Source organism: Phoca vitulina, unplaced genomic scaffold (assembly GCF_004348235.1).
Source record: "Phoca vitulina isolate PV1807 unplaced genomic scaffold, GSC_HSeal_1.0 scaffold50, whole genome shotgun sequence".
NCBI classification, from domain to species: domain Eukaryota; kingdom Metazoa; phylum Chordata; class Mammalia; order Carnivora; family Phocidae; genus Phoca; species Phoca vitulina.
Genome location: NW_022589753.1, coordinates 11,433,496 through 11,456,239, shown reverse-complemented (window position 1 = coordinate 11,456,239; position 22,744 = coordinate 11,433,496). Strand labels below are relative to the sequence as shown.

The following is a 22,744-nucleotide window of genomic DNA, read 5'->3' as shown; positions in this document are numbered from 1 at the left end:
GCAGTGCCTGGACTACAGGAGGGAGACAGCCGCTCGGAGGGATTGGAGTGAGGCTTCTCAGCCAAGCTGTCTTGTGAGCCGGTAGGCGTTTTCAGGTTGGAGAGACAGAGGGGGCATGATAGGCCTGCCTCTTTTGGGGGGCAGGGGAGCAGTACAGGAGGGGGCTGTTGTCAGCCTTCCTTGGTTACTAGGTAGACTCACATCTTGTTTGAGAGTCTACTTCATAAATGATCGCTCCCAAAGCGACCTGACACATTTATCTTTGCAGCTGAATATGTGAATGAATTATACCCCTTTTTTGATGTTTTCATTTTCGTAAGTGCCAGAAAGCTATCTTCTGTTTCTTCATTAACTTTAATTAAATTAGTTTTAGCTTTGATTTGTTAGTATGACAATTTATTCTTATAATAACTGCTATAGAGGAAACCTTTTTTGTGCTCTTGAGCTGCAGTGTACGCTCATGAAATGGATCCTGAAGCCCCATTGCCTCGTGTTCTTTTAAGTGTGAGAAACAAAAAATGTAGAAATTGACCAGGCCAGAAAGAGTCCAGATTCTCCTTTCAGTTATCTTGAGTTCAGAAACTGTTGGCCTCTGTCCTGGGTCTGCTGTCAACCCTTGATGCGACCTCACCAGTGAGTCACTTCCGTGGGGACTCTGCATGAAAAGAAAGCAGTGGCCCCAACCGGTGGACCAGCCGTGGCAGCTTTAAGGGGTGGGGGCTGGGCATTGTGTGCAGGTGGCCTGCAGATCCATTTGGGAACTGTGGGTAAGCTTAGCCTCCAAAAACACTTGCCCAGTGAGAACCCTGGTTGGCTCACCGCACTCCCCAAGGTGGGGTGTTAACCTGTGGTCTGCTGGGAAGGTAGGGGATGTAGGAGGTTGTGCATCCAAGTGAGTTTGGAAAACTTCTGTGTGAAAAAAGATAGATTTCTTTTTTTTGCAGGACTTTTCAGAACCTTTATTATGTTACACTGTTACCCCTGAAAGCTTCCTGAGCTTATTTGACCAAGCTACCCTTTTATCAGAGATTATCCTACTTCAAAATTATACCAATTCATGAAACGCTGATTAATGAAGCTAAATATTTCTATTGACAATTCTTTGTTTTGCTTACTGATTCAGCAAAAATTTACTGAGTGTCTTTGAATACTAGGCTCTGCCTTAGGCCCAGGACATGTAGCAGTGAACAAGGTGGACACAGGCATGGTCCTCATGAATGACTCATGAGTTGGCACTTGCTGTGAAGAAGTCAGGTACCAGGAGACAGTAGACTATGTGAAGGGGTCAGGGCAGGTGTCCCTGAGGAAGTGACACTGACCCTGGGTTCTGAGGAACAAACTGGGGAGTTAGCTGGGGCCAGGGAGCAGTGAAAGATGACCTACAGAGGGGTGCCCTTGACAGTGGAGCCCTTCCTGAATGAGGAGGAGATGGGGTCACAAGGTATGGCAGACAGAGGAGTCAGGTGTTGCTTTGACTGGGCTTCCTCCTGAAAAGCAGTAGGAAACTGTTGATTGGTTTGGACAGGCCAGTAACCCGATCAGATTGTGCATTTTAAAGGGATCATCCAGGCCAGTGAGTGGAAGGAAGACAAGGATGTTTAGAAAGAGCGATGAGGCATAAGGCCCGGGACAGAGGATGGTAAGGAGAGAGAGGGAGAGAAGTAGATGGATTTGAGAGGTAGTCTGAAGGTAGAATCCATTAGCAGGAGGATCTTTAATGAGAATAACTCCATTGTCATGGTGTAATGGTTTTCCCTTTGGGGATAAAACCATTAATTGAATTTAATGGCTTCTGACATTTTACTTTGTTTTGTTATCCTGGAAGGAAAGTTGTTTCGGGTCTTCTTCCTAATGCCTCCTAAATCTACTCTCAGCCCTTACCCAGTGACATTTCTTCTTTAGGGTTGCTCCATTCTCAGATTTTCTGCCATCGCTTCAATTCCAGGTTTTATCACAGGATCCTACCCACCCCCCCAACTGGAAGCACTCCCCATGGTTCCCTGGGGCCTTCGGGGTGAAATACCAACTCCTTAGCTTGGTTCATTGCCTTTCACGGGTCCGCCATGGCGGCTGGTCTTGCCTTCCCTCTTGCCACTGTTCTCCCCACCGGTGCCTCCACCCCATCCCATTCCCGGGTTCTAGCCATGCTAATCTATGTAATTGAATGCTCCCAGAATGTGCTGTGCGTTCTTGGGCTCTCTGCCTCTGCATGTGCTGTTCCCTCTGCCTGGGACACTTCCCCTCATTTCTTCACCTGTTAACTCTTCTTTTTCTAAATCTGAACCCAGCCCACATGTCAGGAGGAACCTTCCTTGACCACCACCGGGCTGAGTTAGATGCCCACCCTGTGTTTCTGCAGCCCTTTGCCTTACCCCGTGGTGGTCATTTGTTCTCACCTTGTTTGTCTTCCTTACCAGATAGAAGGAGCCCTTGCAGGGCAGGGACTCTGCTCTCCTCTCTAAATCCGCCCCCCTCCAAAAGCTAGCACAGTAGGTGTTAGTTCACAAACTAGGTGAACAAGTAAGTGACCTAGGAATAAAGGACCGCATAAGCAAAAAAAATAAATAATAATAATTTTTGAGTTTAGTTGATTTCTAATAACTTTGCCTATAACATTTTAACTTCTTTCTGTTTTTCTTTTATTTCCTAGCACAGCTGAAGGTTTAACGAGGAAAAATATGTCAGATGTCAGTGGGTGGCAAACATTTTTACAAGCCCTTGGCTACTTCCTCAAAATGTTCTTTGGCTCAGCAGCACTCGGCACTCTCACTGGCTTAATCTCTGCATTAATATCCTTTTAATATGATGAACACACATGGCTGAGAAGATTTTCTTAATTATATTCTTCTCCAGCCATTTGCCCCTCTTCTTTAAGGGGCCAGTTTTAGTCTAAGGCTGCGTTTGAAGAAGGACCTTTATGTAGTTTTGGTTTGAGGAGCACTTTCACTGAAACCCAAGGACTTTTAGATGCGACGTGTGCAATTTAGGATGTCATTTTTCAGAGCGTCATGGTCACGCACACCATTGGCTCTCAGACCCCACCGTTGGGGGAGCTTCTCACTTAAGATTTTCAGGTTCCCCTGTCTCACTTTTCACAGTCAGAAAACTGGAAATTAATTTCCTCTTAATGACCAAATTGAGAAAGTCTTCACCCCACTGAAAGTGTTTATCTGGGGGACCAGAAAAGAGACTTTCAAAATGAGTCCATCCAGGGTATTCACGCTGATTGCACTGCTCAACGGCCCAAACGCTTTTCTAGCCGAGGAGGAACGAGGCTCATTAAGGCCAATGACACCTTCATTGCGGTAGAAAATTCGTCATGTTTAAAATAGGAACAGGCACCAGACCGTTTCTGTGGGAGCCCAAGCCTGTGTCTCAGGGAGCTGGCCACCTGGCCCTCCTCCACGAGCAGTTTGTTCCGCAGATGGCCGGAAGAGCCGCCCTTGCCTGTGACGGCCATGCTCGTCTGCCATCCTGTTGAGTTTTCCCTTCACCTCCTTTGTCCAGAAGTCTAGAGGCTCTATTGTTGGCTGACAGCTTCTCATATTGTAGCAATAAACAGAATGGGAAAGAAAACTTTTTCGAGTTCAGTATTTTCCTCCATATTTATCTTTCTCTTGGGGGAGGGGGGATGGAGAAGCATCGGCTGTAAGGAAGCCAAGTAGCTGGGCACTGCGAGCCCGAGTATGGGCGTGTGGGCTGTATTTGAATAGAGAGAAGATTCTCCTTTCATAGGAGCATGAGTTTGGAAATCTCCAGGAATATGAAAGGAGGTCCTTCAGTGGGGCACTTTACCCCAGGGTTCTGCACACCCCGTTAGCTGTCTCATCTGATGTTGGAGGAAGGGGGGAAAGAGTGACACGGCCCTGGAAGGGACCCGGCAGCATGGGCTGTCCTCCGGCTGGCTGTGGCCCCGGCTTTGCCCCCGCAGCCCCGGCACATTACCAGCCTTCCCAGTCAGCGTTTTTAAGTGAGTTGACTTAGGTTGATTTTAATTTTTCGCCCACCATTTGTCTCAGGAATTTACAGTTGTTAGTGTTTTGTCAGATTCCCTTACTTAAAACAGCAGTCTCCCTGCAAAGAAAAAGAAAACAACAACGGATTACCCTGGGATGTTCCAAAGCCTTCCGGATCCATTGCCTACCCTATGTATTTGGAAGGCAGCAGTTTTGTGACTTTTCTGCATCTCCCATCAACTGTCCCTTGGTTCTTTTTCCTTGACAACTGTTATTTACGTGCTAAAGCATATTGACTTGAGGAAAACGCCTTCCTTGGAGTTTGGCATGATGATCATTTTTGCTTATCTTCCTTATGGGCTTGCAGAAGGAATCTCACTCTCGGGTAAGTGACAGAAACATTAACTTTTGGGGTTGATGGCACGTTGTCCTGCCTTGTGAAAGAGGTTATGTCAGTGGGGTCACTTCCAATCACAAGAGACAATCACAACTCAGAAGAGCTTAAGCAACAAAGGGGATTTACTGGCCCTTTAGGGATACCTCTGAATTTAGACCTGGCTGGATTCAGGGGCTCAGTGTTGTCATGGTCACATTTTTTCTTCACCCACCACCCTGTAGCAGAGATCAAAATACCACTTCCAGTGTTGTCTCTTTCCCAGAACAAGGCCTAAAAGGGCCTTCACTCAAAGGATGGGGTCAGACCGCCAAGGGCAGTCCAGTCCCCTGGCCTGGCCCTGGGCCGTGACCCCCATTGATCTGCATTCTATCCCAGTAGTTTTGCCTACAAATGAAATCACATAGTATATAGATTTTTGTGTCTCCTTTCTTTTAGTTATCATAATGTTGTTGAGAGACATCCATGTTTTTGCACGTGTCAGTACTTTATACATTCTTACTGCACCACGTTTTATTCGTTCATTTGAAGGACATTTGGGTTTTTCCAGATTTTAGCTATGAATATGTGTGCATATTTTCATTTATCTTGGGTAAATACCTAAGAGTGAGGTTGCTGGGTCATATGGTAAGTATATATTTATTAGAAACTGCCAAGTGTTTTCCAAAATGACTGGGCCATTTTCCATCCCCACCAGGATGCATGAGAGAGTTCTAGCTGCTTCCTGTCCTCATCAACACTTATTTTAATTTTTAAAGGTTTAGCCATTCTGATAGTGTGTGGCAATTTGATTTTGACGTACTTTGGTACAATTCTCTTTATATTCCACTTGGGGTTCATTGAGCTTCTTGGGTTTATAATTTATGAGATTGTAGCTTTTCACCAAATTTGGGAAATTTTTACCCATTTCTTTAAACACTTTTTTCTGTTCTCCCATCTCTTCTTCTGTTGGGACTCCAATTACTGAAATTACGATCAACAGCATTCTATCATCCCATAATACACTTTGCCTTTTTAAATTTTTTCAATCTTTTTTTTTTCTGTCTGTGCTTTACTTTGGCTCATTTCTCTTGCTCTGTCTTTATGTTCACGGATCTTTTCTTCTGCCATGCCCACTGTCCTGTTAGTCCCATCCAGTGTATTTTCCACTTCAAATGTGTATTATTCATCCACAGGAGTTCCCTTTAGGTCATTTTTATATCATCCATTTCTCTCTTTACCATGTTTATGATTGTCTCTACATTCTCGAGCATCTGGAGCATGTTTATAACAGCAGCTCTAACGTCCTTATTTGCTAATTCCATCATCTCCATCAGTTCTAGGTCTTTTTCTGTCAGTTCACTTTTCTTTTGCTTATAAGTCATATTTTCCTGCTCTTTGCTTGCCTATTAATTTTTCATTGAATGCCAGTCATTGTAAACTTTATTATCTTGTTGAGTACTAGATTTTATTGTATTCTTCATAGAATTTTGGATTTTCTTCCGTCGTGTATCCAAGTTTCTTGGCATCAGTTTAATCCTTTTGAGGTTTACTTTCAAACTTTGTCAGCAGGTCCGGAGTAGCCCTAGGAAGTAATGCAGTGCCCTTCCAAGGACTCTACCTCCTGTCTCCTGTATTACAAGGTCACCCCACTCTGGCCTGTGGGAACACAAACTTCCCAGCCCTGTGTCTGCTTTGGGAATTGTTGGCCTGTTCCTTATTAGTGATTGTCTCCCTAGCCTCTTAGGATCTCACCCCACATGTGTACAGATCAGCACAATCCAAGATTCAAGGGGACACTATGGTAGCTCTCCAGAGCTCTCTTTCTGTGCAGCCCCCATTCTCTGGCATTCTGGCTGCTTTGGGTCCCTTGGCTCTCATCTGTCTCCTCTTCTCAGCTAGACTTGACTCTGCTGGGCTGGGGTTTGGAGTTCCCCTCCCTGAGCCTCAGCCCGGAAGCTCTGGGCAGTAAGCTGGGCCGGGGCCTGGAGCAGGAATGGCCGCTTTGTTTCCTTTCTGTCAGGAATGTTTCCCTTCTGACAGCCCTACCCTGCAGTACCCAGCGTCAGAAGACAGTTTCGTTTCATATCTTTGATCAGGTTTTCTAGTTGTTTATGGCAGGACAGCAGTTTGTATAGCAAAGTGGAAGTCCCCAGTGGTTTTTAATGACTCTGTTGAGCAGAATTCTCCTTCCCCACAGATGGCTCTCTAGAATTACACGCGGGTACTCGGTGAGCAGATCCTGCCAAGGAGGAAGCAGAGAGGACTCTGGCCATTTTCACCGGAGAACTCTTTGTAAACCTTATGGTTTTGTTTGTTCTTAATTTGATTTGTTCCTAAGCCAGTTCTCTTGGATAATTTCATCCCAGTATCTGCCATCGAGTTCCTTCTCTTATCTTTCCTGAATTTTGGCACTTACTTACATAAACATTACCTGTGAGTCATTTGGCTCTAGCCTGGCTATTTTTACCTCTGTTTTTCTAAATTGTTCCCCACCCCTTTGAGATGAACACTGAGTACCTGGTGACAAAGATGTATTTCATGCATCCATTTGGAATTTGTGATTAAAACCAGGGAGTGTTTTTCTTGTCTTCAGAGTGGCAGTGTTTTCTGTTTGTAGGGTTTCACTTTTTTGAGGGCCTTTGCCAAACATGCCAGTGGGCAGTGAGGCCAAAGACAGCACATGCGAGCCAAGAGCATGCTCGGCCACCTCTGGGCAGTTGGCTGGGCTCTGCCCGTGTTTGTCTTTGGGATATTTGTCACACAGGGTTTTCAGACAAGGGTAGGATAGTCCTGGGGTGTTGTGAGGACCTTCGAGTCCTGCTGTGAGAGTACAGCGGGAAAGGTGATGTTTGCTATGCCCCCTTCCTTTTCCTGCTGTACTTTTCCTGTCACAAAGGACTGAGTGAGCAGTTACCAAGAACACGGAGCAGGATGCTGTCTTCCGAATCACGTGTTTAGGACACAATGGTTAAGGACGCCAGACAGACCAGGGTTTGAATCCCTGCCCCACCCCTCGTTAGCTGTGTGACCTCACACAGTCGACTTAACCACTCTGAGCATCCACTTCCTCCTCACGAAATAGATGTTATAAAAGGGCCACCCCAGGGCCGGTGGTCAAGGGTTAAAGGGAACAATGCGAGTAAGAATCCTGACAGAGGCATGCTGGGGTGACATGTCCTGCTGGCCCTAACACCCTCAACATGTATTAACGACACCCCCTTTCACTCACAGACATCCCGGTTTCAACAGCAAATTAAATAGTCCCCCTAATTATGAGTTAGTAAGTATTAGCTATTCTCAGAATCTTTGTTCTAATTCTATCAACGTTAACTGGTCTATTCACTGAGGCCAGTTTCAAGGGCCACTTTGCCTTCTGGCTCTGAAGATTCAGGGTTGACTAGACCCCACCTTTGCCAATTCAGCCAACAGTGGGCTGAGGGAGGGCGATTGGGGCAGAGTGACACACTGTCATGGTGAGTCACAGAGGATGGGACGTAACCTCTGTGTCAGGTGGGGGAGATGTGGGCCGAAGGTAGAACGTGCTGTGCAGCTCTCCTGAGCTCAGGGGCGCAGCCAGGGGTTCCTTTGCAGCCCTGCCTGTGGGAGAAAACCTGCAAGCCACTAGCGCTAGGAAAGACGAAGTACATTGGGGTTGGTTCTCAGTATGGAATTCTGTGCAGCCACCGAATAAATGAATTTGACCTATTTGTGCTGCCATGGAAAGAACTCTAAGATATATTGCCAAATTAAAAAAAAAAAAAAAAGGCTGGAAAACCATTTATTCATCCATTCAGCAGATACTTATTAAATGCCTACCCTGTGCCAAGAACTGTCCTTGGTACTGGGGCTGTCCTTAGTAAACAAGACCAGATGAGGTTCCCACCTGCTGAAGAAAGATGGCAAGCAAGTCAGCAAACACACGGTAATTTCAGGTAGTGAAGAAGTGACAGGAAGGAGAGAAATCAGAGCAATGTGACAGTGGCATGGGGGCAGACGCATCATGCGGTAGGGGGTCAAGAAGGTCTCCCCAAACAGGTGGTGCCTGAGCCAAGACCTGTGTGGTGAGAAGAAGCCAGCCAACGGAGGACCTGGGGCAGCAGTGCTGAGCAGTGTTCAGCATCCAGATCGCCATGAGGGAGCTTGGCACACTCCAGGAAGAGCAAGAAGACCAGCGTGGCTGGGACAGAGGGGCAGGGGCCCCAGCCGGCAGGGTTCTGTAGGCCCGGGAAGGAACTGGGTTTCTGTTATATGTGCAAAGGCAGGTTAAGTGTTTGAGGCCTTTTAAAAATCCCTCTGCTGGTAATCCATGCTGCATACATAATGTGATCCTCCTATTTTGTGCTTTTTAAAGGCAGATGAGCTTTGTTATAGCATGGGCAAAGAACTGGCGGCCTACATGGGGAACTGTTAATAGTAGTTACCTGGGGGCAAGACAGTGTGAATGGAGAGTCTCTGACTCTGTATCTCTGAGTCTGGATGTTTTATAGCAAAATAGTTTTATTTTAAGGTAATTAACAAAACTGACTGTGGTTTGATCCAGCCTTCGGGAAGTTCATCATATTTTACCCACAGTAAGGTGCAATACAGTGGAAGTTATACCACGATAGACACCCTTCACCTTCTGCCTTTGGACTTGAGTCTCTATTCATCATCATTGTTCGTGACATTTAAAATAGTGGATTTAACTGAAACTGGAAATGGATTTCCTCCCTTCCTCCCTTCTTTCCTTCTTTCCTTCCTTGACGATGACCATTTTGCTGCGCTATTATCTACTTCCTCAAATGATTTTGCCTTCTAAAAGAAATACATGTGTCAGGAGTTCTTCCTTATAGGGCATTTTTAAAAATACACATGCTTTGGGGCGCCTGGGTGGCTCAGTCGGTTAAGTGTCTGCCTCTGCCCCCCACTCATGCTCTGTCTCTCTCTGTCTCTCATAAATAAATAATCTTTAAAATAAAATAAAAGAGGGGCGTCTGGGTGGCTTAGTCGTTGGGCGTCTGCCTTCGGCTCAGGTCATGATCCCAGGGTCCTGGGATCGAGCTCCGCATCGGGCTCCCTGCTCCGTGGGAAGCCTGCTTCTCCCTCTCCCGCTCCCCCTGCTTGTGTTCCCTCTCTTACTGTGTCTCTCCCTGTCAAATAAATAAAAAATAAATAAAATAAAATACCCATGCCTTTTAGCTCTACAAGTGAGCCTGTTTGCACCACTTACCCATCGGTGTTTTTACAGCCCGTGTGGTGGCAGCTACAGTGGATGAGGGTGGGCTGGGTGGTGGAGAAGCTTGGAGAAGCTACCTTTGCTGAGGGAGGGCTCATAGGGCAGACACTTGAGCTGTCCCTCGGGCTTTCGCATCCACTGCTGATGCTGCTGACCCTTTGCTTTAGCCCCCCGAACTCAAGAGATGCCCTGACCTCAGACTAGCCTGGGGTAAAGGTGGTGGCTGGCTGTTCACCAGCCAGAGGGCCCATTTTCATAGGGTCCAAACTCAGCTTCCAGAGGGGGTTGTTTATCTGTACAGAAAATTTATTTAAACATTTGAGTTATTTGCCGTCATTAAAAGCTGGGAGATTTCCCGTAAGAAACATTTCTGGCATCCCTCCAAAAGCCGGAAGGAAGACTGACAGCACTTAGGCCTCCCATCCACAGGGCTGCGGGCAGAACTTTCTAGATGGGCTTATGCTTTCTTTACCCACATGTTGGTCACCCTTCTTTTTTCTTTATTGTCCGGCTCCTGAAGCTTCTGGGTTTGCAGCCCTGGCCTAGTGCACCAGAGTGACCCAGCCAGCCAGACCCCTCCCGTGCTGAGCCTGCCCCCTGCTGCAGAGCGCTGAGGCAGGATGAGCCAGAGGGTGGGCAGGAAAGCTCCCTGGCGCTCCGGCAATGGGTGCTGGTGTTCAGTCCCGAGGCAACTTTCACTGTCACCTCTGACTTCCCAGAGCTTTCCAGAGAGGTCATTTCGTGTTGGGACTCCTGTGGGCGGGACAACAGTGTCGATGGAAGGCCACTCGTGTCACAGCCTAAACGTGGCTCAGGCACCTCTGGGGTTGACTTTTACATCAAGGTAAGAACTCCAAGGTCTCAGCTTTGCCAGTGACTTGATAACTCTTCTCAAAGCGAACGAGTGAAACAAAACCCTTTGGAAGTGCAAAAGCTAGGAACTTTTTGCCCCAGACGGTGATGCTAAGGATCAAGTCCATAAAAACTGAAGTGTGTCCGTGCCTTTTGAGCCTCAGCTTGCTCATCTGGACACCGGGACTAACAGCACCCCCTCATGGAACCGTCGGGGTCGTGAGGCTAAGCCACGTGCAGTGCCCATCACAGGCCTGGGCTGAGCCGGTGTGAGCTGCCCCACCGCCGTTCGATGGGGTTCCAGTCTCAGGTTCTGGTCTCTTCCCTTCTGTCTCACATTGCTTTGCCTTCCCTGTATTCTGTGGCAGTGTCGGGAAGGGTCAGCAGTCCGGGGGGTCCCACCCCCCCAATGCCTGCAGGAGCATACTGGGAAAACAGCCGGAGGTCCCGGTGTGTGCGTTCTTATCTAGCAGAGCAACGGTTCACGTCTCATGAGCTATAGTCTTCCCAGTGCCCTCAAGGATCATGGAAAGCCTGCCCTCTCCTTTCCCTGTCCCATCTTGTCAGGTGTGCCCCTGGGAAGCATTGCTGGAATGTTCCTGGCCAGCCTCCTTGGCAGGGAAGAATGAAAGAACACAGGAATTTGCCATTCACACAAGGGGGTGGGCCTGCCCTTGGTGGGGTGGGGGGTATCATTGAGACCTCAAGCTGAGCCCTTGAAATGGTTCCGATGCAGTTGGGTGGTTTTCACCCTTTCTAAATGGAGAGTCAGCCAGGCATCCCTCTCTCTACGAAGTGGCAGGAGTGAGCTACAATTTTGCTTACGAATTTTCCCTCGTAATCGATACATTTTAGCAGTTTATTTAATGAGTTTGTAAAAATCGCATCTTCCTCACATGAAAATGAGGCCCCTTTTCTGCTGCCAAGGCAGGGCAGCATTGAGAGGTAACTAACCCATCCGTGCAAAGCGCTTTGGGAGTGATTAGGGGCAGTGGGCCATGCAGAGATCAATCCTGAGTGAGCAACTGGAAGTGTAGACTCTCATGGAGAGCTTTCAGGAAAAGACGCAGATCCTTTTTTAGTCACTCCTCTCTCTTTTTATAAGAGTAACTCGTGGTGATTAAGGGAAAATTAAAAAAAAAAAGTAAATAAAAATCCACCCATTCTCCACATCCAGATTCTTACGCTCCCTTTCTGCCCCAAGAGTGGTTCACCTACACCCCTTCCATCCGTGGGTGACAGTGACAGCTCACATCTGCTCAGCCCGGGGCCTGTGGTGGACAGTGTACATGGCTTATCCCCATTACCCTCCTGACAGGTCCAGAGAGGGTGCTGTTAGTCCCACTGCCCAGATGAGAAAGCTGAGGCTTGGAGAGGGAATGAAGCTTGGCCCAAGGTCACCCAGCCGGTAAGGAAGCTGCCAGAGACAGGGGGCCCATAGCATTTCTCTGCGGCCTCTGGGAGACCTCAGGTAGTACTTTCTTCCCCTTTTCTTTTCCTTTTTCTGAAAACATGTACCACTGTAGGGCCCAGTGACTTGTAGAAAATGTGCGATATTATTTGTGTATCACATAGCAGGTGCTTTTCTGCTCTGTTCACGTCTGTGTGCTTTGCCTCTTGGTCCTTCTCTAGGCATCATGGCCATCCTGTTCTCAGGCATCGTGATGTCCCACTACACGCACCATAACCTGTCCCCGGTCACCCAGATCCTCATGCAGCAGACCCTTCGGACCGTGGCCTTCCTGTGCGGTGAGTTCTGCCTCGGTGTGGTCCCGCGCAGGCCTGCCCACGGCCCGTCGTTCAGCCACACCCTGTTTTCCCTGGCAGGAGAGGCAGCAGAATTCCTTAGAGCCAGATACTTCTCTCCCTTATCTCTTGTTTATTACTCTGGCTTTCAAATTCAATAACATAAACCTAACTCCTGATAACTTTCTGGAACATTGGACTCCTGTAATTTTAAGACCAAAAATAATGAGAACTACTAAACATGAACATTGGAGACTGATAACGTTTTAAACGTTGTAAGGTGATTTTCCAAAAATGTGTCCCCTGGCATTGGCATCGGTGAGGGTTAGGTGAGATAAGACTCCACAGTCAAACAAGAGTCTGGAAAATCCTGGGGGATACACACTTTCAGTTTGGGGGCTGCAAGAGCACCGTGAGCTGACGCACATTGTGAGTTGCTGAGAAGGGGACAGTGTTACAGCTTTTTCCCAACTTGTCCACAGGCCCCTCTCCCACGAGAGCGGCTCGAAGGGCGTGACTCAGCTGCCTGTGTGCCAGCCCTATAATTGCTGGATGGGGTCCACCGCGGAGACTCTTTCTGTTAAGCAGTTTCAGTGCGAGCTCTTGCTCCCCCACACGCTGCTGTACCCCCCGCCTCCTCCCTGGTTTATACCTGGCAGCGAAGGATGCGCTCTCCCACGGTCCCCTTCCGCTGGCCTCCTGGTGGCCGTGCCCTAGCTGTCCTCAGCAGCATCTCCCTGGCGCTGCGGCCGGGTTCATCTCATTTTCCAGCACTGGTTCTGCGCTGTCATGCGCTAGGCGACCGGGGTGGGCCGTGCAGAGGCTTCCTTCCGCAGCCAAGGGGGCTCAGGTGCCCAGAGGTCAGATGACTTGCCCACAGCCTCGTGGCTAAGAAGTGAGCTTGGATTCCAGGTCTGTGTCTTCCTGGTCCAGGGGGTCTTTTTTCCACAGCTCCCCACTCACAAAGTCCTAGCAAAGGTCTCTGAGCCCGACTGTCACACTTAAAGGGATATAAAGCAAAACACCCAGCTATTTTGTACCCATCAGACTGGCATGTCTCAGTTTTGCTAATACCCACTTCCAGCACAAGCATTTGGGAAGCAGGCCCCGTTGACAGGCACGGGCCCCGATGCCATCTTTTGTGGCGAGTCATTGCAGCGTCAGGCTGGGTTTCAAAGCCGTGTGCTCTTTGAGCCAGCAGAGCTACCCTCGGGAATGGAGCCTGGATATTTGCTGTAACTGGTAATATCAGCAATAGAAACAGCCTCAGTGTCCATTGACACGGGATTTGTTAAATTAGCCATGACATACCAATATGATGGAATTTATGCCGCCAGGGAAAAGCATAACATAGTCTGAGTATGTTCTAAATGAGCTGATTTGGAAAGATCACAAAAATGTTTATTAGATAAAAAAATTCAAGGAGGAGAAGGGTGTGTGTACTATCCAGCTTGCAGACTTGTTTTAAAAAGATACATGTTTAGAGAAGAACATGGCTGAAGTGTTTTAAAACAGCCTCTCTGTTTTATGATGTTCATTTTAAAATACAGTCCTTGTCTCCCTGATTATTAGCCTATTCTGAGGGACGTCACAGTGTTAACGGAGCCTAGTGCTAGAAATTCATATGGTGCTTTTTGTTGGATACACAAGTACCTGCTTGCCCAGAGAGTAGGTGTCGGACTCTTTCTGACTTGTGGAGTGAAGCCAAGGGTTGGAAATGCCCCTCTTCCTGCAGATCCTGCGGGTACAAGCCCATCTTCCAAACCTGTGGCAGCGTCAAATGCGTGAAGTCACTCATTTAGCTTTGGCCGCCCTGGCAAGGAAGTTAACCGAGGGCCCTTTTCACACTAGTTATGTGGTACCTGCAGTCATTTGCTCTGAATTTTTGCCACTTTGCTGCAGTTGGGATCCTTGCTAATAACTGTTCAACAAATGGGCAGATTCATATATTTATCATCTTCCCCGGTGGGAGAGTATTTATTTGCATGGGTATTTGACAGCTGGATCGTTAACTGAGGAGATTCTGAATAAGCAAGCACGTGTGGCTCGTGTGATAGAAGAGAACGAGCAAATCGAAGCACAGTTTCCACCAAGGCATCGGATGCAGGATTTTTCAGAAAATAAGCAAAGTGTTATAGTGGATTCTGACTCACTGTGAAATGTTTGCTTGCTTTAATGATCGAGTACCCTGTCAGAAGAAAATAGTTGGGGCTGAATAATCCATTCTTTGGTTTGTTTCAGAAACATGTGTGTTTGCATTTCTTGGCCTGTCCATTTTTAGTTTCCCTCACAAGTTTGAAATTTCCTTTGTCATCTGGTGCATAGTAAGTATTTTCCTTGTTTTTTATTTAATTACTTATTTGTAGATCAATAACCACATGTTCTGGATTCATTTATGTAACTGTTAACTGCTCAAGGTCAACAGCTACATAGACACTCTTCTGTTTAAAGTTTCTTTTGTTAAAGAATCACAAACATACTAAAGGGTAAGTGAATGAATATCCTTGGAAAATAATTTTTTGCTTCTTTTTAAATTTTAAATGGCCTTAAAGGTTATGGTCTTCTCCAAAAAGTACAAGTTTCTGTGTTTCTATGTTAGATGGTAAAAGCAGCTTTCAGAATTGAATGTATAATTGATCATAACCATGTAAAAAAAAAAATGTAAAAAATATAGCACAATGTTCACAGTGGTTGTATAATTGGGGATGATTTCTTTTCATTTTCTACTTCTTCTGAGTAATTTATAATGCACATACTTACTTCTCACTGTGGTTTTCTTCAAATGTGTCCATTTTTGAGTGTGACCCTGGACGGTTGTTAAAGATTACCAGACCCTTACCTCCCCAGAGGTTCACCCAGAACAGTCATCCCAGGTGATTCTTATCATTCAGAAGGTTTGGGAAACTCACCATTGGACTCGGGGCAGCAAGAGGAGACAAATTAAAATATTAATTAATTAATTTAAAACAGGAAAAGAAGAATTTGATCTTTCACAGTAGAACCAAATCTTTTGGGGGAAGGGAGTGGGGGGGGAATAAATGTTTAGTGTTTAAAACAAAGGGGCAGTTTCCTCAGGCATCAGATGGAAGTGACATGAATGGCTTCTAACATGTGGGCATTTAGCCTGGTGCTCCCAGGTCTCTCATCCCTCAGTGTGAGCTTGTCTCCCATAAGCCCGCCTGCTGATTCATACTGCAATCCCTAATTTGATCTTTGTTCTCCTTTTAAAATCCACCGTTAATTTAAGACACATGAGAAGCAACGCCTTACTGTTGCTCAATTATCATAATTCATCTTCAATTAACTTTTATTACCAGTGCCACTTAACAGAAGCCAGCTATTGAGAGGCAGATCTTTTTTTTTTAGCACTGTCACCTACCACATGCAAACCAGTGAGGCCCACCTGTTTGGCATGTGGGGAAACTGAGGCACAGAGGAGCTAAAGAGCCCTAAGGGAAGCGATGTTTCTCCTTGTAGTATGGGTGCTTCCACCTTTGCTACTGTTAATCTGTCCTCCAAACTCAGGTTTCAGGACAAAGAGAAAAGCAAAAGTTGTTTACAGAAAGGATAATAGTCTTTACTGTGCTCACTGGGTCAAAGGGGCCACATTTGGTCAAACCTGAAACACAAGTGCGGGAATCAAAGATTGGATTTCAGTGGGTGAAACAAGGAGGTGGCTCCCTCCTCCATGGGCTAGGAGCAAAAGGAAAATGAGAAGATGCTCTGAAGTGGGAGCTTGGTCTCCCCCGAGCACACAGGCAGGCCGGCCCTGCCTTTCCCAGCGACGGCCCCTGCTATTCAGATGGGTTACCTCAGACTCGCTCAGTGGTCAAGGGCATAGGCTTTGGGGGCTGAATCAGGTTTGGGGCATGGCTCCCCACTTCCTGCCTGGGTCAGCTTGGACCAGTCCCTTAACCTCTCTCTGTCTCCATTTACTTTCCCTAAAATGGAGATAGTAATACCAGTAATAAGAGCATTGCAGGGATCTAAATTTAACAAGATATAATGCATATAAAATGCTTGGCACATTGTCCGATATTTAAATGTTAGATGATTGGGAGCCATTGTTAACTTGACCATCCAAGGCAAACAGTCCAAAGCACATTCAATTTGTGCTTCCTAAAAGAATAAACTTAGAGCCTGCCGAATGTACATGTGTACGTTGTGTACATATTATTGTTAGTTATGGTGAGAACCAAGATGAAAAAAGAGTAAATTAATAAGTAGTTCTAGGTATCCAATTAGATAAGATTTAAACCTTACCTAAAGCTATATTTTGTTAAGACCAAATTTGGGGATGGTTAGGAACCAAAAGCCTTGGCAAGTAATCGGCCAGGCAGGGTGCATGTGACCTCCTTCCAGAACCTACCTACACATTCCTTTTGCTTGGGGAGCAGCATTGTGTGTAGGCCCTTCTCAATCATCCCTCCTTTCCTGGGAGGGGTGGGGGGCCACGGGAGAGGCAGGAACACCTTGTCTGTCTCTCCAGAGCTAGCCCATTGGAATGATTAGCGCAGGCCCGTCCCACAGTGGAGCACCTTTGGAAGAGTGCGATTGCCCTTAAATTAATCCCTGGATACTTCGGCATGGCCTCTTGGCATTTGGTTTTGTTCTGCTGTCACAGCTTAAAGCTGGCTTTGATACCTTGTTAGTCCTCTCTTCCTGGCTACAGAAACATAACGTACAAAGTGCGATCCTCTTCCAGACTCACAGAAACTAGCATCTCCAGCAACTCGCCCCAGCTGGGCCTCTGCCTAGCCCTGTCATTCATGTCTTTCATGGCCAGGGGGAGGGCTGCACTTACTATGGGCATGTCACAAGGTCTGTGTTAGCTTCAACAAGCTTCAGCTTGAAAAAGACCAGAGGTTTCTGTCTAAAACTTTGTTTGTTGCTATTCACAGGTGCTTGTACTGTTTGGCAGAGCAGTGAACATTTTCCCTCTTTCCTACCTCCTGAATTTCTTCCGTGATCATAAAATCACACCGAAGATGATGTTCATCATGTGGTTTAGCGGTAAGTCCAATGTTGAACGAACACTGGAAGGAAAGTAGCTCTTATAAGGGCACACACAGTGTAGAGAGCACATGTGGTCTCTGCTGGAGCCCTTTGAAACCGGGCGCCCCTCATAAGGCAAAAATCATACTGGCCCCCCATTTACCGGCCCCGGGCGAGTCCCTCACAGACAGCGCCCCTCAAAGGCTCTGTACTGCAAGACAAATGGGTAGTGCATGTCTCTTCTACGCATGAGGAAGCTCAGATTCAAGGGCAAAGGACTTGCTTGGGTTCCTGTGATGACAGGAGGTGGAGCCAAGGTTTACTGTCCTGTTCGCACTCCTCTCGATGGACAGGCAGTCCGGGGCAGGACGCGCAGGGGGCAGCCCTCACCCGCCTGTAAGTAGTGAGGGGCTCAAAAGAAAAAAAGGTTCAAGTTTAAACTCTTTCGTGCTACAGGCCAGGTTTGGATATTTTTTTTCATTCAGTCAAAGTTCTGAGAGCTGATTGGAACATTTTCAGTTTCTGTGCAAATTCCTGTACTCTTTAAAGGATGGGAATGATTTCATCTTTGGCTCCTAACGAACTGGATCCTTAGGCATCTTTAAATTTATTTTTGAGCAATACATCCAGTTCTTTGTACTTTCTTATTTAAATATTATAATTATTCCGTGTGGGTCGGGCTACAGCAACATGCTTTATAAGCTGTTTTCTATCCAACAGCGTATCTGTACATTTCTCGCAGATTTCTCTCCTCTTTCAAAAGACCTTGTTTAAAATATATACATATGTATGTGTGTGTGAGGTATGTATGTATGTTTAGTGAGAGAAACTTCTTCCCAATCTTTTTTGCCAACGAGAAAAAAAAATTTTTTGTAGAGTAGTTGACCCAAGGTCTTAAAAATCTCAAAATCTAAGGGATGTATCAGATCCTTTACGTGGTTGTGTGAGCAGTTTGGGAGAGGCGGGCATGATAAGAGACCTCTGTGGGGAATGGGGGTGCTGTTTTAAACAGTGAAGAGCTGTTGGTCCCAGCTATTGATGTCCCAGGCCATCCCAAGCCCTCTCTCCACAGATTTTCACCCTCTTTCCTGGATCCTCAACCTCTGTCTCTACTGAGACATCATCATTGAAACTCTTGAAGATTCTTCTCTTTCCCAGCAAAAAACCAGCAACTTCAACCAAAATCCCTTCCGCGCACCCCCTCCAGCTGCTTCCCGTCTCCCATTGCAGCCAGACCTCCTTAAGTGGGCTGTTCTCCCCTGTTTTCTCTGCTTCCTCACCTCCTGTTCATGGGCCTGAACTTGGCCTTACCCCGGTCACCTAGCAACCTTTTGCAGCCAAGACCTGCACGGGGCAGCCCTCGTCCGGTCCACCTCCACGGCTTAGAGCTCCTTCTTCCCACCGACCTGCTTTCTGCCTGGAAACCCTCTTCTCTGGGCCTCCAGGCCATGCTCCTGGTTGCCCTCCTTCCCTTTGGGGTCTTCTCAGGTTCCCCTCCTCCTTTACCAACCCCTCAGACACTGGCGTCCTCAGGACTCAGCCCCAGACCTGCTTCTGCTCTTGTGTTCTCACACGCTCACCCATCCCTGTGGCGCCAACGTCCATCAAGTTCCCATGCTCCCAAAGCTGTTTGCTCTTAGATCCCGACTCGTGTCTAAATCCTCCTTCGACGCTGTGAAGATCTCATTGTCTAGGACTGAATTTACCTTCCTGCCCAGCCTCTTTGCCAGCGTCGCCTTCCACGGGAGACAAGAACGTGTGTCACAGCAGAGGTGTGGCTGAGTCAGCGCTGGCTGGGGGTACGGCTGTCCTGTGCAGAGCGTTTTGTGCTCCGGCCACCGACCCGGCAGGCCCTGTTTCTAGTCCCGTGTGACAGGTGGAGAGGTGGAGTTGAATCCGTCACTTCGGCCCGAGAGGCCTGGGGGTGACCCCAGGAGCCAGACTCCAGGCCTCGCGCCCAGACCACCACGCAGCACAGCCTCCTAGACACCCCGCCGTCGTCCGTGCCCTTCTGTCCCCGGCCACCCCCCCTCCCGCTCACCCCTGTGGCCTGTAGCTTCCACTCTCCGTGTCTCTCTTAATTCCATCCCCTTTGTGTGTCCCCGTCTTGGGTGTGCACTGCTGCTGCGGTCAGACCCCCCTCCTTCCGTGATGCTCCAGCCTCCGGGTCTCGTCAGACCCTCCACTGTGGGCCCTGCCCCGTTCTCCCCTTCTTCGGGCACCGAAGCCCTTGCCTGGGGTCTCCCCACCTGTTCCCCTCTGTGGGGCACCAGGCAGGCCAGGACGTTCCCCAGGAAGTGCTGCTTCCCAGCTCAGCGCAGCCCCTCAGCCAGCCGGCCCACGCAGGGCAGCACAACGGGAAGGGAGGGAAGGGAGGGAGAGGCCGTGATGCAGCCCCCAGCAGCCCCGAGCCTGTCAGTGCGGCCAGGAGCTGCTTAAGAGCAGCGTCTTCAGAAACGGGGGGCCGTTGGATAAATCGCCTTCTTTGCTGTTGCCTGGAAGGCTGTGTGGCCCCGGGAGACGCGTCCTTCCCTCGGTCTCCCTCCGTCTCGCTCCCTCGTCTGCGTGCGCTGGAGAACGGCAGGCCCTGCCTTACCAGCCCCGCCGTGCAGGGCCGGGGAGATGGTGCGCGCAGAGCCCTCAGCACAGGGCCCGGGCCCGCGCACGGACGGCTCGGCCTGCCCCGGCTGTCGGGCTCCTGGAACGTGAGCGTCGGGCTGGACAAGTCCTCAGACACGCACGAACGCGCTCCTGGTGCTTCGTGGCCGGGACGGGTCACCTCATTCGACCTCCTTGGCCACCCCGTGAGGTGGAAATGGATGCAGTCAGACCCCACTTCCCTGCAGCCTGCTTTCCTCACACCCCAGAGCCTTACGGGAGGAGCTCGCCCTCCACAGTAGGATGTGTTAGAACGTTCGACTGGCACGAGGCAGGGCTGAGCCCGGATCCCCAGGGCTCCCGGTCAGTGACGCGGCTCCTCTCACCCCCTTCCCTGCCCCCAGGCCTGCGGGGGGCCATCCCCTACGCCCTGAGCCTGCACCTGGACCTGGAGCCCATGGAGAAGCGGCAGCTCATCGGCACCACCACCATCATCATTGTGCTCTTCACCATCCTGCTGCTGGGCGGCAGCACCATGCCCCTCATCCGCCTCGTGGACATCGAGGATGCCAAGGCGCGCCGCAGGAACAAGAAGGACGTCAACCTCAGCAAGACCGAGAAGATGGTTGGTGCCACGGGGGCCCAGGGCGGGGGCAGGGGCTTGGTCTCCACCGCAGCTGGGAAGTGGGGAAATGGGACACGATTTGAGGATCTCGGCACCTACACACACTCAGAAGGAGGTTGAACTGGAGTTCTGCGGCCCTTTGTGGGTTGTCTGTCCACGGAGGCCGTGGAGTGGGAGCGTGGACCCACACCAGGCTGTCCCGGCACCACCCTGTGGAAGGTTTTAAAGTCACGTCATCCCCCTCCCCCACAACGTTTACTGAAAGCCTCCTGCTGGGGCCCTGAGGAGGGGAAGGTGCTTGCGGTGCCTTCCCCCAAGGACAGACCAGCGAGGTGTCCAGGGCCCAGCTGCAGAGAGCCGGAGGCTCCCAGATCCCTGCCTCCTCCCAGCCACCCTCCTGCCCCTGTGGCTGCCCCTGCCAGTGGGCTGTCTGTCCCGGGCGTCAGCGGCGGTGGGGGCCTCCTTGCCCTGTGTTGACCCTTAGGCCGCCTGTGCTGAGCCAGGCTCCCTGACAGGAGCAGAGGCTGGCCTTGGCCTCTCAGCCCACCTTCCTGCACCGCCCCCGCCCTCCCACCCCCAGTTCTAGAAATACCTCTTTTTCTAGTTCCCTTATTTGAGGCCATTAGTAACTTAATATTCAGTCAAGGAAAGCAGAGAAATCCTCAACTGGGAGACAGTGACGGGGACACAGCCCACTTTCCCACTGGGGAGCTCAGGTCTGGCCGGATCTTGGTCTCAGGCCTCTGTGCGGCCCTGGCCTGTGTGTCAGCCAAGGCCCTGCTGGGAGGAAGCCCTCGGGTGGTCACAGGCGGGTGATCACGGGTGGGGTTGGCTCAGCGGGACCTTCTCTCAGAGGCCCGTCTCCGGCCACCCCCATCCCCCAACTTTCTGGTCTGTCCTTAACAACAGCCCCAGTATAGGTTCTCAGACCTTTCAGAGGGTGGCACAATCAGCGGAGGGCTCCCGGGCTTCCCAGGTCTGGGCTGCGGCCGGAGGGAATTTGCATTTTGAGCAGGTTGCCAGGTGCCGTGCCCTGTGGGCCCCGCAGCCACGCTTGCTGAAGCCTGGCTCCCGCAGAACCAGGATGTTTACCCAGAGGAAGAGCGGCTGCTATTTAGGGAATGTTCTCTGCGGCGCGGGCACTGTGGTTGTGCTCTCCTCGCACCGTCTCAGGTCGCCCTGATAACCCGCAGGAAGCAGGTGCTCTCTGCTCATCCCCATTTTGCAGACAAGAGTGCTGAGGCACAGAGGGGTCACGGACTCCATAGTCTGTGCTCTTCACCACCACGCTCTCCATCAACACTCTCAAGGTGGAGGTCCCTGGGAACTTTTTAGAGATGCAAATTAGTGGGCCCCATCCCAGACCTGCTGAATCAGAGCTCTGCAGGTGGGCCCTGGGGGCGGCCAGCATTTTGTGGGTTCATAAGCCCTCCAGGTGATTCTCCCCGCCCCCTCCCACACCCTGCACCTGCTCCACCCCCAGGCCCCCAGTGGAGGCCACTTAGCTGTGGCTTCAGAGCCGCTCCTCCAGCCGTGTGGCAGATGCTACATTCACACCCTGGTGGCCTTGGGTCGTCCCTGCAGGGGGTGGGGCTGTTCTGGGCCTGGGGCCTGGAGATGTGCTGGCGCTGACCCGGTGAACCGGGAGACCTCCTCCCCCTGCAGACCTGCCCTGCCACGGGGTAGTTGCCCTCATTCCTCTCCAGTTCCCCCCAGGATTGCCCCCCCACACACACACACTGACAGGCCGGCCAGCGCCAGCCCAGAGCAGAACCCCAGCTAGTGCAACTGCCAGCAAAAATGACAAAAGGAGCCTCCCTTGTTCAGTTTGCTGCGAATGAAATCACCTAGAATGGCAGTTCCCAATCCTGCCTGCCCATTAGAATCACCTGGAAAGCTTACAAACCAAACCCCGGCCCACAAATAAATTCTGATTTATTCATAATTCTGATTTATTCCTGGGTATCCATCACGTTTTTATAAACCTTCCCACCTCCCTGCGGGTTCCCAGGAGGCGCTTTGCTGCCCACAGATGCCCTGCACTGATTCGAAAGCACAGTTAGGGTTGGGGACACAGGTGGCTGCTGGGTAGGTGAGGGGGGTGCGCCCTGGAAGAGGCCAGCCAACGACCCTGGGATGAGACGACCTTCCCTCCCCACACAGGGCAACACCATCGAGTCAGAGCACTTGTCGGAGCTCACGGAGGAGGAGTATGAAGCCCACTACATCAGGCGGCAGGACCTCAAAGGCTTCGTGTGGCTGGACGCCAAGTACCTGAACCCCTTCTTCACACGGCGGCTAACTCAGGAGGTGGGACACCAGCGCGCACTGCACGGCTAGGGGTCCCCGGCCTCCCTCCCCCAGGATCTGCAGGGGCTGAC

At 49.8% G+C, this 22,744-nt stretch overlaps 1 protein-coding gene across 2 annotated transcripts in view; it reads left to right on the top strand.

Moving 5' to 3' along the window:
* SLC9A8 (solute carrier family 9 member A8) overlaps positions 1-22,744 on the top strand; it is a 68,636-nt gene that overhangs the window by 40,975 nt on the left and 4,917 nt on the right. For both annotated transcript variants that reach the window (XM_032387519.1, XM_032387521.1), the window contains 7 exons: positions 2,651-2,789; positions 4,236-4,341; positions 12,032-12,148; positions 14,387-14,469; positions 17,047-17,158; positions 20,143-20,363; positions 22,527-22,673. In XM_032387519.1, coding sequence (XP_032243410.1) covers positions 2,651-2,789; positions 4,236-4,341; positions 12,032-12,148; positions 14,387-14,469; positions 17,047-17,158; positions 20,143-20,363; positions 22,527-22,673 — 925 coding nt within the window. The remainder of the gene's footprint in view (positions 1-2,650; positions 2,790-4,235; positions 4,342-12,031; positions 12,149-14,386; positions 14,470-17,046; positions 17,159-20,142; positions 20,364-22,526; positions 22,674-22,744) is intronic.